The 20,053-nt window shown below is 36.9% G+C and overlaps 1 protein-coding gene across 2 annotated transcripts in view; it reads right to left on the reverse strand.

The window, feature by feature from the left end:
* LOC103563016 (cysteine-rich secretory protein 3) overlaps nucleotides 1-20,017 on the reverse strand; it is a 44,221-nt gene extending 24,204 nt beyond the window's left edge. The window contains exon 1 of one of the 2 annotated variants that reach the window (XM_008538211.2): nucleotides 19,949-20,017. In XM_008538211.2, coding sequence (XP_008536433.2) covers nucleotides 19,949-19,967 — 19 coding nt within the window. In that variant the 5' untranslated portion in view covers nucleotides 19,968-20,017. Of the gene's footprint in view, nucleotides 1-62; nucleotides 219-19,948 lie in introns of those variants that run through there. The other variant, XM_008538210.2, reaches the window with a different exon arrangement.
* Nucleotides 20,018-20,053: the final 36 nt, after the last annotated feature.

Raw genomic sequence — 20,053 nt, forward strand, 5'->3', positions numbered from 1 at the left:
CATAGCATAAATAGATTAGCATAATGAAATGTTCATGGTAAAATAAAGGAGCTATCACTTACAGTTGGTTCTCAGAGCAAGGTGAAGCATCTGCTTTACTTGTAGGAAGAAGAAAGGTGGAGAGAGAGAAGGTTAGAGAGGTATATATACATTACACCTATTTCCTGTTTTGGCAAATTCTGGTTGTGCAAGTAAGCCTAAGTCAACAGGTCTGAAACAGGATTTGTCATACCAATAGTCTCAAATTTCATTGCGGGTTGTCTAACTGCAGTTTTGGCAGTATCTTGTGATTCTCCTCAGTGATCATCATTTGATTCTGTTCATCTATGGAAAGCTTTATTTAATCATTCCAGACTCGTTTCCACGTCTTGATAATGAAGAGGCTTGGACTAATGATTTCAGATTCTTTCTACCTCTAAAATGTAATGATTTCAAATACTGAGTTTTTATAAATGAGGGAGTATAAATTAATAAATCATAAGCAGCACATACATAACACTGGTGGGCATTTCTGGGTATTCATGTAGGCATAGTGATTGTACAACGTGATGCATAATTCAACAGTATCCATTTTCATGTGTATTCTACCATTATTGAGTTATGTGGCAAAAAATCTACTAGAACAGACCAGTGCCTGCTCGATAGATATATCATTTAATTATAGTTAATCAATAAGTTAAATAATTGGATATTCTTCTAAATGTTCATTATAACAGAGTTTAGAACTCAAGATGGATTTTACCATAAAATAAAAAAACTGCTAACCATTCGGCTACCATGTCTCTGGTTAATTCCTAAAATGTAATTTACCCCATGTAGATGTGACGTGGGAGCTCTCAATAAGCTGAATCAGCCACCTTGAGAAAATCACCTTGGAATCTCCATCTATGCAATCATTTTGCTGTGAGAAAATGTGTTTCATGGGCAAGATCAGATCCAGAACCACTCAGGGCCCATCCTCCTTTCTACTTAATGACGTAGAATATTGTTAAGAGCTGGGAATTTGTGGTCTGAAGGACATGGGTTAAATTTCTGTACCAATGTATATTGGGAAATTATTTTTTCTGTCCATAAGTTTTTACATCTATAAATGGGAATAATATTATTTTATTGAACTGTGATAAAATGAGATAATATGTGTAAGTTGCCTGCCATGTAGTAACAATTTCTAAAGTGTTAGTTTCCTCCCATATCATGGCTTCTTTTCATTTGTGTCTGGATGAACCTGCCCCTAACATTTGTAAGCTATGGGGTTGCACTTGAATTTTATGAGAGATTGTTTGACTTACTAAGGTAAAGGTGGTTCTATGAGAAAGTACCATAAGAATTATATGTAAAATGGTATAAAAAGGGAAAGAATTTTTTTGACTCATTGTTGACATTTAATAGATTTCTTCTAACTTTATATTCATAGTGATGATTAAATGATCATTGTGTGCACCATGATAGATAAGGTATTTTGTTTGTCAATATCAACACCACTATTATTAAGTTAAACAAATATAAAAGATATGTGTCTCCTTTGGCTCGCAAAATACCAGACGCATAGTGGACTGACAGATTGACCTTAATCTTCCAAAATGGTTGTTTCCAACCACCTTTGCTCCCTCACTTCTCATGATAAGTTTGTCTTTTTCTGAATTTACGTCTACCGTGGTCTTTGTTGGTTCTTCATGACCCATCCTTCCCAATTATATCAGTAAGTATCTTCTAGCTTATTCTTATTTGTCTATCCAAATTTTATGTTAAAAGAGAAAATAGTTTCCTCCTGTGTACATATTTTAATCAATTCCAACTACTCTAATGGAACTTGTAATTGAGTATCTTGGTGACCTTTACTTTTAATCACTACATCCTGTTTAGGCAATGTTGCTCTTCTTACTCCTTGAAATTAATCTTCTATTCTTGGGTTTTAACCAGCACACTCTAGCCAGATTGGCTACAACATGAATAAATAAAGGAAAGCTTCCTTCCTTCCCTAACTAGAATCTCTCTCTTCTTAGACACAGTACCAACCAGATGCCACCTTTTTGGCATTTCTATACTGACCACCCAGAACTAAGTAGTTATTCAAAGGTAAATAGGATCCTTGCTTTATAGCTGACCTCTCGTGGCCCAGTATTCTATGACTTTTACTTCCCAGGTACCCAGTACCTACTGGTTAGGAGTCCAGTCTTTGAGAACTGTCAGATCTGGGAAATCCTCTCCAAGTTTCAGTTTTCTCTTCTGTAAAATGTGGCTTTCCATATCGTAGGTTCGCTTTGTTGATTGAAAAGTTTATTGTAAATAAAATGCTAAAAATAAGACATACGAGTTTCAATAAACGGAATTAACATTTTTATTATTATCTTCTCCAAAGCCTGGTGTTTGCTAAGCACATAAAATGTTTCCATAAATACATTTTGTTTGAGTGAATTGGTAATGCAGTAGTATTTACAAGATCTTTTTCTCCTTTTAGATGTCATAGGAAAGAATCAGTGTACTTTAATCAGAAGTTTGAGCATCAGGCCCAGTTCTATTAGAGACTGTCAGGGTGACCTTAGTAAAATGTTGATCATCTCTGGTCCTCTGTATCCTCATCAAGAAATTGTGGGGCATTAGGTACATTTTATTTTTTTATTTATTTATTTATTTATTTTTAAAGATTTTATTATTTCCTTTTTCTCCCCAAAGCCCCCCGGTACATAGTTGTATATTCTTCGTTGTGGGTTCTTCTAGTTGTGGCATGTGGGACGCTGCCTCAGCGTGGTCTGATGAGCAGTGCCATGTCCGCGCCCAGGATTCGAACCAACGAAACACTGGGCAGCCTGCAGCGGAGCGCGCGAACTTAACCACTCAGCCACGGGGCCAGCCCCGCATTAGGTACATTTTAGAATTAGCATTGATTTAACCTTGGCTTCATACATAAACAGCATGTTTATAAATGAATTTTTAAAAATTATTCTTTAATATAATAATTTAATTTTATGACATTAATTTCCAGGAAAAGGGCAGTTTGAATTTTTTGTGGTGTTCTCCCCTTTCTCCAATCCCTACAGGTAAGCCTCCAGTTCCTTTTTTTTTCTTATTAAAATATATTTGACATGTAATGAGGTGTAAATTTAAGGTTTACATGTTAATTTGATACATTTATGTCTTGTAATATGATGGCCATTGTACTGATAACTAGCACCTCTATCCCATTATGTAATTATCCTTTCTTTTTAGTGGTTGGAATAGTTAAGTTCTAGTCTCTTAGCAAGTTTGATGATTACAATACAATGTTATTGTCTCTATTCACTATACTGTGCATTAGATCTCTAGGACATATTTACCACTCATTGCAAGTTTGTACCCTTAAACATCATCTGTCATATCCCCCGAACCTCCATCCATTGGTAACTACCATTTTGCTCTCTGTTTTTGCAAGTTTTGCTGTTTTAGATTCCACATATAAGTGATGACATACAGTACTTGTCTTTCTTCGTCTGTCTTATTTCACTTAGCATAAGTGCTCAAGGCCCATCCATGTTTTCACAAATGGCAGGACATTCTCCTTTCTAATGACTGAACAATATTCCATTGTGTATATATATACACCACATGTTCTCCAATTCCTTCTTATCACTCACATATCTAACTATGTGAATAAAATATCTGTATATTATTTATGTGTTCTTTCCTTGTGTATAAGCCATTTATGTATACACATACATATATACATATATTTATCTTAGGTCAGGTTCTCTAGAAACAGAACCTGAGACACAGATTAGACTGCCTGTGGTTTACTGAGGAAGTGCCTTTCAGGAAAAAGCTGTAAGGGATGGAGTGAACTAAGCCTGGGAAGGGCAAAGAGCTAAGAAAAGATGCAATCTCAGGTAGTCCAGCCTTTTCCCGGTCAACAGGGGCAGAGCTCTAGACAGCCTTTTCTAACCTGTGAATCAGTCAGTCATTAGCTGTGGTGAGATGATGAAACTTCCCTGGCAAGGTCCCAACAACCACAGGCAATTCTCTTGAGAAGCGGGGCAGTTGTGGGCACTTAGTAGCCAACACCCTCAGCAACTAGGGGTCAGGGCACTGCCACTGGGACAGAATCTCTGTGTGATATCTGACAAATAAAAATGGCAAGTAATAGGATATATTGGGGTATATGAGGAAGCCATTTTGTGTAAACCTAATTCGGCCTGACCTTGTCTTTCCAAAAGGGCCTGACCGTGGCCCTTGAGCATGCATTGTATATCTGCTTTAGATATTCCCTATGGCAAGAACAAAGGCCCTTGAGATAAAGGTGCAACTTCCCTCCTGCTCCCAATGTTGGCATTTCTTTAAGGACTAAGCATCTTTCCTTAGGCTAGAAACTGATTGCTGCGCTCACCTGTGACCACCAGCTCAAGACAATAGACTTGCCTCCTGCTACACCCTCCAAGAGAGCAGACCCACTACCTGCTGTGTCCATCAAGCGCTGTGCCGACAGGGCAATCTTGTGACTATTGTGGGAGGGACATTTCAATCATATGTGAAACGTCCTGTATGGGGGTATATAACCATTCTGTATACCTCACTTCTTTGGTGCCCTTTCTTCATTTGGGAAGAGAGGCCCTGGGCCATGGTCCTCAGATTTCAGCTCAGAATAAACTCTCCAAAATTTTCATTTATAGATTGGTTATGGATTATTTTGGTCAACATATCTAAACAACATCTACCTTCTACGGGACAATATTTGCATTATTATAGTTACTGGATATTATAAAGGTGATGTGAAGAATAGTGTGGGGAATTGGAATTGGCCATCTCAAGATAGATCCCTTTGGCATGAGGGTTATCTTGGGCTGGTTACTTTTAAAAACTGCAGACATGAGAGAAATACTGAAAAGTAGAAGTTACCCTTTGTAAGAGACATTTACATTTGTAAGAGAAATCTCCATCTGTAAAGGCATCTCCTTCTACCAGGAAGAAGTGGGCTGACCTTATCTCTAAAAACTCTTAACGATGAAGAAGGCAAGAACTTAAATCTGCATAATAACCTTACTCTCGTTTTATTGTACTTTTCTGGTAATCTCCTATAACTGACCCCCCCTCCCCCGCATCTCCCAACATCCTCCTTTGTAGCTGAAGATGGTATTTAAGCTGAGAACCTCTGCCATTTTGGCAAGTTGCTCAGTTTTACTGAGTTTCTCCCATGTATACATGTTATAAAGCTTTATTTAATTTTCTCCTTTATTCTGTCTCATGTGAATTTAATTCGTTGTCTGGCCAGAAGGACCTAGAGTGGGTAGAGGGAATGTCTTCCTCCCCTACAATAGTGAAGGCATTTATCTTCTCCATGTCTCAGCTATCTCATCTGAAAAATGAGAGGGCAGACTAAATAAATTAAAAAGCTCCCACTTCCAAATTCTGTGAGTCTCTGTTTTAGGAAAAGAAAAAACAAGGTTCTATTTTCTCTCTTTCACTACCTGGATGTATTTATTTGCTAAGTCACTAACTTTTGCCTGTCTTGGTGTTAATCCAGTTCTCAGTTTCCTTACCTGTAGAATAAGGATAAAAACAATACCTAGTGTTGTGAGGATTAAATAAATTTAATGTATGGAAAACATTTTGTAACAGCATCTTACACGTGATGTGTCCCATAAATATTAGCAATTATGAGTATATGTAAAGTGGTGATGTTACCAAAACCAAAGTGAGTTCCCTCCTGGCAAGTTAAATCAGACTCTCCAGCAGAAGTAAGTTGTCTCACAAAGTATATTTGCAGCAAGTAGGAGACCAGCGGAATCATTTTCAGAGTCATGGAGTCCCTGAACAAAGGGAAACCGGGACATTTATTTTGGATGGGCAATGAATATTCAAAAGGGAGAGGAGGTATTCGCTTGTGCAGGCTCAGTTGGAAAACTTGCTTCCACATACACTGCAGGCGATGGTAATGAAGCCTAATCTCCTGGAGAGATTTTAGCATTAAAAATAAGACAAAGGTCATGGGCCTAGCTCTTCTGGCGAGGCTAGGTCTGGTTCAGGGAGGTTGATGATTGCATCTCCTTAACATAACAAAAGGGAAAAAAAATTTGGAGAAACACTTAAATGCTTCCAAACCCACCCTTGAGTTCCTGGGGGCAATTCATTGGTGACAGCCAGATTACGATAAATAGTATTAAAAGATCTATTCAGCGCAGGATTTTTGATTTTGTAAAATTCATTTTAAGTGTAGCAAAATTGTTATTCATCATTATAAAGTACAAAGAACTTGTTAATAACTTGTTAGGGATTACATAGTTAAGTGCAGATTCCCTGGTATTTAGCTGAAATGGCAGTTCTGCAGAAAGGAAGTTAGTGAAGAAGTTTCCAAAACTGGGGAGAATTGCTGTATTTTACTAAGCAAGCCTTATCTTTGATGTTCTCAAATTCAGTGTCAGCAAATAATATATACATACAGGACAAATTTTTCACAAAGAGAAAACTAGTTTTTTTTTTTTATGGCAAGGGCTGAATCCTGTGTGTCAACTCATAATTGTAGAGATACAATAAGTATTTAACAAATATTTGTTGAAAAATTTCTAAGTAAAAAGCAGGATCAATAGAAGAGATGGAAGTACATTTCCTCTAGGCAAGTACTCCTTAAAATTGCTCAAGATCCTCACTTATAAAGTTATAAGTTAACATTGCGGTTGTAATTATGATCACAGAGACCACAATCTGAAAATGCATTTGAAAGAACACTTTACAAAAAAATCACCTAAGATCTTACCACCCATAAATAAAAATAGTAGACATTTTTTGGAGCAGTTTATTACAGTCTCTTTTGTGTATTTTATATTTTATTTTTTTGCTGCAAAATAGGCTTAGACTTTTTCTCTAAAGTTAATACAATTAGTACATAACCTATTTGGAAGATGATAAAAAGAGCAAGAGTTTGAAAAGCAGCTGCCACTGAATGATTTTTAAAATGAGTTTCTTCTTTTTTTAAAAAAAGTAACAGCTACTCAAGTTGTTCAGAATAAGTTTTAAAGATGTAGAAACTCATGATTCAAATTTATCTAGTAATAATAAAGATCATTATGTGCTCCTTGTAGTTCTGCATTTGAGGCTTAGGAGGAAAAAAGAGAAGCTTTAGTTAGTAATCTCCCAGCAGTGTCCAAAATAGGAAAATTGTTTTAGTATTTTTAGAGAATTAAAGTACAGATACAGTGGTAGTTATCTCATGAGCTCTAGGTCTGAAGAATTTGGTTCAAGAAACACATATCCTGGCAAGAAATACAAGCAGGAGAAGAAAAGCTAAGATAAGAATCTGCAAAATCCGTATAATTGAATTTACAAATTTGGGAATTCACAGTGAGAAAGAGAACTTCACAAATGAGAATATACCGTGATTTCTGTTTACTCAATTTCTTAATCTTATTCTTCTTTTAGGTGGCTTGAGTTCAGTACCAAAGAAGTTTTGAAAGGATAAAAATGAGTGGTATACCATGCCTTGCATACCTCAAGCTATTTTTCTATGGCCTTTGAACACTAAAAATACTATAACTTGAAATAGAATTCTTCAAATACACTCTTTCTTCCCTAAAAATTCTGTAGACGTTGGAATTTATTGTTGTGGTTTTTAAAAAATAGTTAAACTGAATTTTCAGCTTGAAAAAATGCTGATACCTGGGTCCTATTCACAGAGATTATGATTTAAACTATCTGGGGTGTGTCCTGGATTTAGTGGTTTTTTAAAATCTCCCTAGATTGTTATAGTTGAAGTCAAGGATGAGAACCATTGTTCTAAAGAATAGAATCACTGGAAAACTGAATCAGTTACTCAGCGAATATTTGTTGAGTATCCATGACACACCCAGTACATAGCACGGAGCGCTGTGAGGAATGTGAAAAATTCTGTCGCTGAGTTGTTAAAGGAGTATGACTGGCATGTGAAACAAATATAGAACAATATACTAGTGCACATGATTCATGACAATATGTGCAGTGTCCCTTGCAATGGTTTTAAGAATTCAAGAAAAGGAATACAGTTTGTGGGTAAATAGAATATGTATACATACAGAAAGTTAAAGGTGAGTTATTATTAAAGAATGAATAAGCTTTTGGGCCCTAATGAAATTACCAAATCCGACTGGAATTTTTTAGAAATAGCTTTATTGGGATATAGTTGCTACACAAAGAGGTGCATATATTTAATGCAATTTGATGTCCAATTTGATGAGTTGATGTCCAGTTTGATGAGTTGGGACATATGCAAATACCCATGATACCGTCACCACAATCAAGATAATAGATATATCTGACCCCTCTCCCCAAAAAACAAAACACCTTGGATTTTATATTTAATTTCCTCTGGAGAGATGTGTCTTTATTACTATAGAAAATATACTCTCTGCTTCCAGTTTCTTTATAGGTATACTCAGAGGAGAGACAGTTTCTAGAGCTTGGAGGCTTATTCTATCTATCTGTTAAATGGTAAATTAGTTGAGATGACAAAATATGACATTGCTTACATTATTAATTAATTTCAATGTACCTTAAGCTAATAGAAACACCATATCTCTTGGCTTATTTTTAGGATTAAGTCATTCAGTCTATATGTTTATTTGGTTTAATCAGTCTGTGACAATTTCCTTCTTAAATAAAATATTCATATAACCTATTTTGTATAGGACTATGCATAACACCATCATTTCATAAATTTTTAAAACTAGAGCTATGTTTATGCTCACTGCTGTAGATCAAAGTTTTTAAATCTGAGCAGTGAATCGTTGCTAGAAATAATGGAGGCTTAGGAACTAAGTCATCTGAAGGGCAATACTAAACTGAAGCCCTAATTTATGACAAATAAAAACTAATTTGATCATTCCTTTGTAAATCTGGACACATGTGATGGGACTGTGCCCATAATCTGGGTATGGATATACGTGTCACTAGGATTAGTTTTGCAGCAAATGGTTAGATATATGCAAATTAATACCGTCCATGGTGTTATCTTCAAATATCTGGGATCATTATATTTGTGTATATAAACAAATTATGAATAGAGTTTGAACTCTTCATCGTTGCTGAAAAACTATGAGGAAGGAAGGTATATCTTTTGTTACTTGAGGAGGAAGCTTATAGATTGGGAATCTTATGAGTAGTTAAAAGATGAGTGGCATAATTTGTAAGGATGACATAGTTCACCTTTGGTGGATAAACAGAGCAGTGATTACAAATGAAGAAAACAAGAAAAAAATCAGAAATTCAGGGCAAATATTTTGCAAACAAACTTTTTGGTGATGTTTTTCTATGAATCTAAGCAATATTTTCCAATAAAGATGACTGTATCTGTACAGCCAACTTGTACAGATGTTTGTAGTAATGCTATTCTCCCTAAGGCCGTGTTTAAACTTATTAATGCCGTCTTGAGTAATGTTACCTAACAAGAAATGCTGAGTATCCTTGACCTTGAAAAAGCTTTGTATCCTACAAGTGATGAGAATGCTTTACAATTAAATAGTGGTTACTTTCTGTTCTCATCCATCTTTGCTTCTTCATTCAACATTTCAGGATACACTTATCATGAAAGAAAAGTTAGTTTTCACTCTCAACTTTCGTATTTGTAGCATGAGTTTAACTCGTGGCTAGTTGATTTCCATAAATTGAAATTTTTATAGTTATCAGTAGTATGTTTTGTGTTCTCCCGTGTATTCAATTCTTTACTGAGGTTTAAAGTACTTGTTCTATCCATTCAAGTGGTGATAACTTTTTCTTTGAGAGATCTACCATATTAATGACAAAAAATGGTATGGTGCATTATCCTCTTTTATTTTCATTGAAAGTCACAATATCTTTTGCTACTACATTTTTTAAAAAGAAGAATAAATAAAATTTAAATTGATATAGATGATTAATTTACTTCATTTGGCAATTTTCTGTCAGAAGAATTAATAAACTATATCTTGTCTTATATGTCTTTTTATATGTCTTATATATCTTTTACAATATATTTCAATAAGAGCTTCTGAATCAGCTTTTTCCTGGTGGGGAGGGGAAACTGTTGAGCTGTTTATTGAGATCATATTATAAGAGTAAATTAACTTTGGAAATATTAACAGATTTATACTATTGAGTTTTCCTATACAAGGCCATGTTATGTTTTCCAATTTGTTTAGTTCTGCTGAAGTACTTAGATTCTCCAGGAGTATTTAAAACTTTTCCTCAAGTAGCTTTGAATTTTCCTGACTGAGTTTATTTCCAATTTTATCCTTTTAGCTGTCATTGTAATGGTGCCCTTTCTTTCCCTCTGCCCTTCTAAATACCTGTGATGGCACACCTAGCTTGTCTTTGTAACCAATAGGGATTCAGAAATCACAATTATATAGTTAACATTCTATTAACCCTGAAAATTATATTAAAATCACATTAAAAAAAGCAAATATGTTGATATCACTGAGTACTTGGTGTTGAGCTGTCAAAAATCATCATGGAAAATTTACTGGTAAAAGAAAGGCCACGTCACACAGATGGTATTGTAGAAACAATTACTACTAGTGTATTTCAGGGATCACTAGTAATGAAAAAGCAGGACAATCTAAACTAAATTGAATCAACTTATACATGTGTAATTATACATGACCAACTTGTATAGTCAGACAATGTAAATATATTGGAAAACATTTGTACAAGGAGAGTAGCAAGATTTAATAATTTTTTCTTTTCTTCTTCTCCTCAAAGCCCCCAGTACATAGTTGTATATTCTAGTTGTAGATCCTTCTGGCTCTGCTATGTGGGACACCACCTCAGAATGGCTGGACGAGCACTGCTAGGTCCACGCCCAGGATCTGAACTGACGAAACCCTGGGGCACTGAAGCGGAACTTGTACGCTCAACCACTCAGCGACGGGGCTGGCCCCAAGATTTAATAAATTTTAATGAACTCCATAGAGGTAATCAGAGTACTCAAAAATTTAAATCTGGTAAAGAAAAATAGTAAATTCCAAGGAGTAGCAATGAATGAAATTTAATAGCAATGACCATCTTAGGTATATAAATGTCAGGAAAATAAAACCAAATTATTGTAAAGTATTTCATGTTCATCATCAAAATTCATCGTCCAAGCAAGAGAAAAGATTATTCCAAAGTCTAAAATCTCATTGCCACACTGGAATCCACGTGGCTTGCTCAATCTATGGCATAAATTACATTAGAAATGGAATCATCAAAATCTTCAAACAAAAGAAGGCCATTTTAATCTCACAGACAAACTTCAGTGTAAACAAAGGATACTGGCCCTGTTTATGCCAACGCTGCCACGACTGTCCATTTGAGAGCACGCAAGTTCCTTCAATACTGGAGGACAAAGATACTTGCATCAGGAGCCTGAGCAGGCTCAAAACATGAGCAGAGCTGCTGTGGAGCTGGGCCTTCCATCCATCAAGTGGTCAATTTGTAAGGAGGCTCCTTTTGGTTTTCTGGTATTTTTGGGAAGTGTGGGTGGATAGATGGAAACAAATAAATCTTTTATGATAGCAAAATCTTGCATGCTTTTTTCTTAAAAGTAATACGTTTCCTGTTCTTCAAGTGTCAAGGCATGGGAAAGTTTCTTTAATTACTGTCAAATTCATGAGAGGTTTGTCCCACACGTCCTGAAGTGGGGAGGATTTGACACATGTTAAGCTATTGTGAATCTCTTATCAGGTTTAACTGAAACAGGGAGTTTGCAAAAACCTATGCTCATAGGAAAAACATGGAAATATCCTAATAGATTTAAGTATGTCCTTAAAGACCACGTTCTTAGTCTATAGATGCTGGATATGAAACTTCATATTCTGTTTCTCCATAAAAAATTAGTGAGTTAATATACTTGAAAACAGTGGGAAGAATTGCCATGCCATTTCTTTACCTCCTGCCTCTTCCTTTTCAGGGAATGTGCTGTTCAGATATTTGATTTTAGTAGATTGTTTGGAACTTAAGGTTGGTTTTCAGTGGGAGGGGTGTAGAATATGAAGTGGAATTGAATGGTACATGCTGCTTAATTCACGAGAGCGTTGAAAATTATGACTAATATGCATTATCAGTTACAGAAAAATTAGTAGGAACAGGATAACATGATTGCTATAGTGAATTATTTATAAGGATTGTTTTATATTTTATCAACCAGACCCTATTACTATGATATAAGAAAAAACTGTCACAGGAAACCTTACATGCTATAATTTTATTGTCATGAGAGTTGTACCTGTAAGGTAGAAGATTTGATAAAATGTGTCTGGATGTATGTCATTGCACACATCTTAATTGCTCATGACTAATTCCATCAAAAAAATTAAATACCAAGCCAGCCCTGATGGCCTAGTGGTTAAAGTTCAGTGTGCTCCCCTTTGGCAGCCCAGGTTTGGTCCCCAGGAGTGGAACCACACCACTTGTCTGTCAGGAGCCATGCCGTGGTGGCGGCTCACATAGGAGAACTAGAGGAATTTACAACTATACACCACTATGTACTGGGGCTTTGTGCGGGGGGGGGGGGGGGGGGGGGGGGGGAAGAAAAGGAGGAAGATTGGCAACAGATATTAGCTTAGGGAGAATCTCCCCCTGGGGAAAAAAAAAAAAATATATCAAATGAAAAGAACCAATATTATGTTGAAAATGTTGAGAACTTTCTTGAGCCGTTACATATCATTGCAAACATTTTTAAACAATTATACTGCAAGCCCTTAAGTATTAAGTGTGGTGCTATGTGAATGGGAATAGGTGAGATTTTTAGATAGTCAGCCTTGATGACACAAGCTAATATGTTTTCTATTAAGAACAATTGTGAAAAGCTAAATTATTTCTTTTGATGAGGGATAGATACGTCTGAGTCAAGACTGTTTCCTTTTAAACTCATTTAATTCCTTTCAGTTCTTTATCTCCATGATTTCTTTCTGTCCCTTAAACCACAAATTACACTCCATTTCCTGGTTGCTCAAATATATTTCGTTTACTTCATTTCCCTAATCCTTTCATCTTGAAGTTTGGTGAGGACTAATATGAAGATGATTAATGCTGAAAAAGAATATAGATTATTTATTTATGTAGGAATACATACACATATATGTCACCAGACATTTGCTTTTTTAAAATAACATAATTTTGTTCAATTAATAGTTATGGCCATAATAATGTTATCAAGGTAGACCTCAGCAGAAATCCCGTGACATAATTATTGCGATTAATTTTCTGGGCTTCAAGCTACTAGAATTTCTCTAGTTCTAGTTAGGAAAATGCTTTTAATATCTCACAAATAAAGACGTGTTGCAAATAGGAACCAGATAATTATCTATTTCTAACATAGTGACTCTTTTCCTTATTTTAGAAGATATTGAGGAAGACAGAGATAAACAAGCTGAATACCGAGGGAGGATTTCTATGTGTCCAAGAAGAGAAAGAGAGTGAAGGGGGGGAGGAAAATAGCTTGTTCATCCTCTCTCCCTTCACTAGCATATCTGGGTTCCCTATTGCTGAGTGCATACTTCTCTTAATAAAAATTCATAGGTTGGGGCCAGCCCCGTGGCCGAGTGGTTAAGTTTGCCCGCTCCGCTGCAGTGGCCCAGTGTTTTGTCGGTTCGAATCCTGGGTGCAGACATGGCACCGCTCATCAAGCCATGCTGAGGCGGTATCCCACATGCCACAACTAGAAGGACCCACAACTAAGAATATACAACTATGTACCGGGGGACCTTGGGGAGAAAAAGGAAAAAAATAAAATCTTTAAAAATTCGTAGGTCATAATAATCAAACACTTTATAAAGACTTTCATGATTGTCCATTCCTAATTCTGTAGTAAACCTTTTATATGATGAGATTTCAGGAGTACTCATAAAAGCTAACTGGGCCTCTACAGTATCTCATACATTGACTTATTGATGCTTGACATGCCTTATGTTTCAAATTCCCTTAAGAGAGAGCAAAACTGCTCATCATCCTACTGGGTTCAGACTAGTGTAGCATGGATGGCAAAAATGCGTTGAATGGTGAGTGGGTCAAATTTTTGGATTTAAGTCCATGCTCGTCCTTTGATCTTGAGTAGTTAAGTCACTTGTTTATGAATCGTATTACTAATTTCACAGGTTATCATCAGACTAAGAAAAAAGATGTTTGAAAAGAGATGTTTCAAAAAAATGTAATTTCAAGTCAGAAAATGTAGACACCTCAGGGAAATATTACACAAGAAGAAACTATTCCATCAGAGTAAAAATTACAAATAATTAATTTTTCCTAAAAGGAGAAAAGAAGCATCAAAGGCAAACCCTACAGAGAGTACTCTTTTGTCTAGAGGTGATTCTCTTTATTTATATTAAAATAATGTGGAATCCTGACATGAGAGTGTTTCCTCTTTCGGTTACTTCTGGCTGAATGGCCCCACATTTATCCACATTTTATCCTTCTTAGATGAAGTTAGATCCTAGTCATTCTAGGTTAAGATAGAGAGATTTAGACAGCAATGAGTAAGAGTTCCCAGGGTCTCTCTAATGCTGTTTAAACTCTCAGACTGCCTCAGTCGCATTAGTGCCTCCTCCATGATTTCAGTCAAGGACACTCTTATGTTCCTCTTTTCCTCTGCTTGGGTCCTTCCACTCTGATGTACATTACTTGATTATATTTCCTGGAGAAGAGTGGTCATGGTAGGCATACCCTCAGGTGACCTGACATGTTGGGTTCTTCCAATGATTTAGTCTGTTCACAAAGATCAACGAACAATTATAGCCACGGAGATTTCTATAACAACAATTACATGAAAATAATTTCCAATAGTTTCCCAAGGGGAGCTTCTTTTTCTAGCCAATTTCTCCAAGTCAGCTAGAAGAGATGTGCATGTGGAATTGCCTGTAATTCACACTTTGTCTATAAATTTCCCCATCTCCTAGAGTTTTCCCCACCCCATCTTGTATTGTTTCTGTTGTCCCGATGTATCTTCCCAGGCTGTAAGAAGAGAATGATTGCAATGTCCTTGAGGTTTTCTGTGTGGAGTTATATGGTGGGTCAGGTCTTAGCAGTTTCCCTTGGGACACTCTCGAGTATTTGTTCAACTCTAGGTTATTTTGCTGAACATGCACACACACACACACATACACACAGAAGCAATATATGATTTAGTGAGCATTTATTGTACATATAAATTACTCTGTCTCCTGTGGAGAGAAAGAGAAGAGGTGGTATACAATTCATTTGGATATTTTCGTATAGTACCCCTAATGATATAATATTTAATGATTTAATCAGCAAGGATATTTGATTTTTTTTTAAAAACGTAATTATTTTTTGTGCTGTTTTTATGTTATTTGTGTTGTCTCATCCTAAACATACTGAACTAGAAACTCTAGAAGTGGAGCTCAGACTTCAGCATTTTCATTAAGCTTCCCAAGTGATTCCTACATTTTGGGAACTCTTTTGAAAGCCATGCATGTGTGGAGACACTTGAAAAGTTTTCTGAAGCTGGTTAGAATGACCAGCTAATTTGTGATACTTTGAAAGTGAAACAGGACACTATTAAAAAATTATTGCTAAGGATAACCTATGTATATCAGGGACTTCCCAGATAATCCAAAAAGTATTGTTATTTTAGTAAGAGCAGAATACTAGGACACATCTTTTGAATACAAAATCCAGGACAGACTAAAAGTTTTGGGATGTATCCTAGACTTTTGGCTCCATATTATCCCTACTCATATCCAATTAGTACCGCAGATTATCCCTCCAAGTTACTGCTAACACCAACTCATCTTTTTTTTTTTAACATTGGCCCTTACCTAACATCTATTGCCAATCTTTTTTGTTTTTCTTCTCCCCAAAGCCCCCCAGTACATAGTTGTATATTCAAGTTGGAGGTCCTTCTGGTTGTGCTGTGTGGGATGCTACCTCAGCATGGCTTGATGAGAGATGCTGGGTCTGCGCCCAGGATCCCAACTGGCAAAACCTGGGGCCACCAAAGGGAAGCACGTGTACTTAGCCACTCAGCCACGGGTTGGTCCCTCACCAAATCAGCTTTTACATTCCTAGCACTATTGTCCTAGATGGAACCCTCATCATAAATCTTCTAGATTATAATGCTGTCCTTATAATTGCTCTTGCTCTCTCCATTTTTGTCTTTCTTCCCTACTGATGCCAGAGGAATGATGCATAAGTTATTACTCTATTACCATGCTTGAAATTTAATGTTTCTATATGATTTAAACTCTATAATGAACAGAATAAACAACAGAATAAATGCCTATCATGATAATATTGATATAAACAAGAAAATAGTGATAAAAAGAACAGAGTTCTTATTTATTTGGTGTGCATTGGTAGATTAAAAAACCAGTTGGAAAATTGCCACCGCTCCTACCCTTTCAAGGGCTCTTTGCCCCAGTGCAGAACCACCCTGGCCCCTGCCTTCAGGACTGGCATGGACATTCCCACAATCCAACAACAAACAAAGCTAAGCCTGGTGTGGCAGTGTCATCCTGGACCCAGCACCAGTGGTATCACTTGAAAATGTTCTAATAGGTCAGTCCTGTGTTGTACTGGTTATGAGATACTTTTAGTATACACCCTTGGAATAAATAATCTGCTTTTCACGGTATACAAGATTTTTCTTTATTTGGCTCTTTCATATGTCATCTGTTCCTTGGTCTGACTCCTCCCACTCTATGCTTCATGGCTCTGAAAAATGACTTCTTCTCCCACGTCTTCATGCTTTTGTACCTGCTTCCCTGACTACTCTCTTTCCCTACTTTCCTTCCTCCTAGACTCTTAACTATTGTTTATATCTCGGCTGAATTAATGTATTTTTTTCATGATGATCTTCCTTATTCCCTGTAGGTAGATTTGAATACTTTTCCTATGCTCACATTTTATTTGGTACATATCTCTAACTCAGTAACTTTAAAACGTGGCCTTTTATATCTGTATTCATTTGCCTTTGTTAAAAAGAAAGAAAATAGGCCCAAAATGGAGTCACTTTTGCTAAGGCCCATGTCCCCAGACCAGGAGTTACCTGATACCTAACCTAATTGGAGTTTCAGCCTCTCTCAGGAATGTGATCTTAAGTGGTCAGTCTGGAATTTCCTGATCAACACTAGCAAGGAAATTTGCATAACAGACCCACACCATTCCCCAAAGAAAGATGACTTTACATGAACCAATGCACTTTTTGCTAGAATAACTTCCTTGCCCCACCCCCTTCTGCCTATAAAAGTCCTCCAGTTTGTACAGCTCCTTGGAGCTCCTTTATATTTGCTAGATGGGATGCTGCTGGATTCACAAATCATTCAATAAAGTCAATTAGATCTTTAAATTTACTCAGGTGAATTTTATATTTTCAACAGATTTGGTGGCAGTGGTGGGACCAAAGTAGACTTCCGATGCCTTCGGAGACAATGAGAAACAGGCATGGTACCTTTGAGTTTTCTGTCATTCTTGCCATTTCTGAGGGCTGTGGCTAAGTTCCTCTCAGTCTGAGCTCCACTCTCTTTGTGGCGAGCTCCTGATCTAATAAGCTTTCCAGTTTGCAATTCCCCATTTAACTGGGAACCTCAACCCTTAGTTTAATCCACAGATTCCACATTCAGAACTGTTGGTAGTTTGGTCTGAAGTTCCCCACTGGTATGGAACCACATTTCATACTCCTCATTTGTTGAGGTCGCTGGTTCAGTCCTTTCCCCAGTCCTCAGTTCCATAAGAATTGCTGGTGCTGTGCACAGCGCCTTGTCTTGGCCAGTCTGAGGTAACATATCTTTGGTTACTGCTGGTGTATTAAGGTGCACATGAAGTAAAGGCTTTTGTGAATGGGAACCTTGGAAGCCAAAAAGCCAAAAAAACTGGTGGGCTTGAGTTGAGCACTTAAAAGCTGTTCAAGTACTCTCCACCTAACTCTAAAACTCCTGTGTTAAGATAAGTTGGTCATGGAATGGGTTAGATTGACACTAGCCACCTGCCAACCTCAGGAAAATTTCTGTGCAACAAGGTACACTGTAAAACACCACACAATCTCCAACCCAGTGGCACATACCCCTTAGGTATTAGTTTAACTCCAAGAGATACGAAGGCTTAGTTAATAAAAAAGAACAGGATTCTTAAACTCCAAAGAGTTGAGAGTAGCACCTTCCTGCATATCTGCTTATTTTATGTCTAAGAACTATGGTCCCAGAAGCTATAAATATGTATAAAAATGGCAAAATCCTACTAAAAACTACCTAGAATTACAATGGCCATTATGGGGAACATTCCAGTTAGACAAGATTGTTTATTTAAGAAGTGCACTTAAACGTTCCCAAATTGAACAACTGGAATGGGACACCTATTTTAATTGGTATACAGAAGCTTCTAAAAGGCTTCAAGATTACAAAATTACTTCATTAAAAAATTTGTTACAAAAAAAATTTGTTACAAAAAGCTGATGAAAAATTAAAGACACAAGATGTACCTAAAACAAAAAACACTGAGACTGAAGTAACTCCTAATGGGCGAGGATGGCGATTTGTCCAGGACTTGAGAGCTATTAACAAGCTAGTTATTCCCCATTTCCAGGTGTTCCAAACTTGAACACTGTTTTCAAACAACTTCTATCAAACTTAAAATGGTTCATTGTTGTAGATCTTTGTTCAGCCTTTTTCAGCATCTCTGTAGACCCCAACAGCCAATGTTTATCAACAGTATACCTGGATAGTCATGCCTCGGGGGTTCACTGAGGACCCTTCTTAATTTCTTTAAGTACTCCACCAAGATTCAAGCATCCTCCAGTTCCCTGGGCAATCAACCTTTTGCAATATGTAGACAACCTGTGCAGTGCTTGGTTACCAAAGTAGCATCCATAAAAGATTCCATTCATTTGCTGCAATAGTTAGCTGGAAAAGGACAGTACGTCTCTAAGGAAAAATTACAATTATCTTTAGACACTGTTCATTACCTACGTCATAATCTAAGCTCTTCAGAAATCCAGCTATCTCCAAAAAGAATTAAGCTAATCCAAGAATTTCCTAGGCCTGCAAATAAGTGATAGATTTGTGGATTCCTAGGCCTGGCTGGTTGTTGTGGACTATGGGTTCCTAATTTTTCTCACTTGGCTTCCCCACTCTATGAACTTACAAAATTTCAGTTTCTGAACTCCTTCCTTGAGAAAATAAACCTGAGCAGGCATTCTAAGACTAAAACAAGTGCTGAAAAAAATGCGTGCCTTAGGGCTACCTAGCTATTCAGAACCTTTCACCTTACTTGTGCATGAAAGAATTTCTAGGAATACACTGTGCATGAAAAAGCCCTAAGCCCTGGGAATGCTCACACAGGAATATGGCAATAAACATAGGCCTATTGCCTATTATAGCCTACATGTCGATTCAGTAACTTGTGTCTATCCAACTGTCTTAAGGTTATAGCTGCCGCTGCAAAATTAGCAAGCTCCACAAAGTTTACAGACTCTACATGCTGTCCAAAGTCGTCTTATCTCTAAACTGACTCAACATTTCTCTGCAAGCAGACTAACCTCTTATGAGATCCTTCTGCTGTCACCAACTAATCTACATCTTAAACATTGCAACATTCTTAATCCTGCTACGTTACTGCTCCTGACTGACAAAGGCGAGCCCCATGACTATGAGGTAATAATGTCCCATGTTGTAACATGGCATCCTGATTTATGAGACACCCCTTTGACTAATCCTGATCTAATTTTGTCTGTTGATAGGTCATACTATAAAGATGAAAAGGAAATTTCTAAGCTGGCTATGCTGTTGCTACCAAATATGAACTATTTGAGAGGGGAAATCTCCCCGATGCTAAATCAGCCCAATAAGCATAACTCTAAGCTCTGTACCAGAGCATACCGGTTATGAAAAGAACAAATTGTCAATATTTATACTGAAAGCCAGTATGTCTTTGGGATCATCCATGACTCAGGGATATTGTGGAAAAAAAGGGGGTTTTCTTACATCCACTGGGACCCCAATGAAAAATGGACGAGTAAATGGCCTTCTTACCGCTCTTCTCTTACCTTCTGAAATTGCTGTCATCAAAACTGAGCCTCACACCCAAAAGACTGAATCCGAAAATGAGGAAATTCCCCAGCTGATTTTCATGCAAAGGCAGAAACAGCAAA

Source organism: Equus przewalskii, chromosome 19 (assembly GCF_037783145.1).
Source record: "Equus przewalskii isolate Varuska chromosome 19, EquPr2, whole genome shotgun sequence".
Lineage (NCBI taxonomy): Eukaryota > Metazoa > Chordata > Mammalia > Perissodactyla > Equidae > Equus > Equus przewalskii.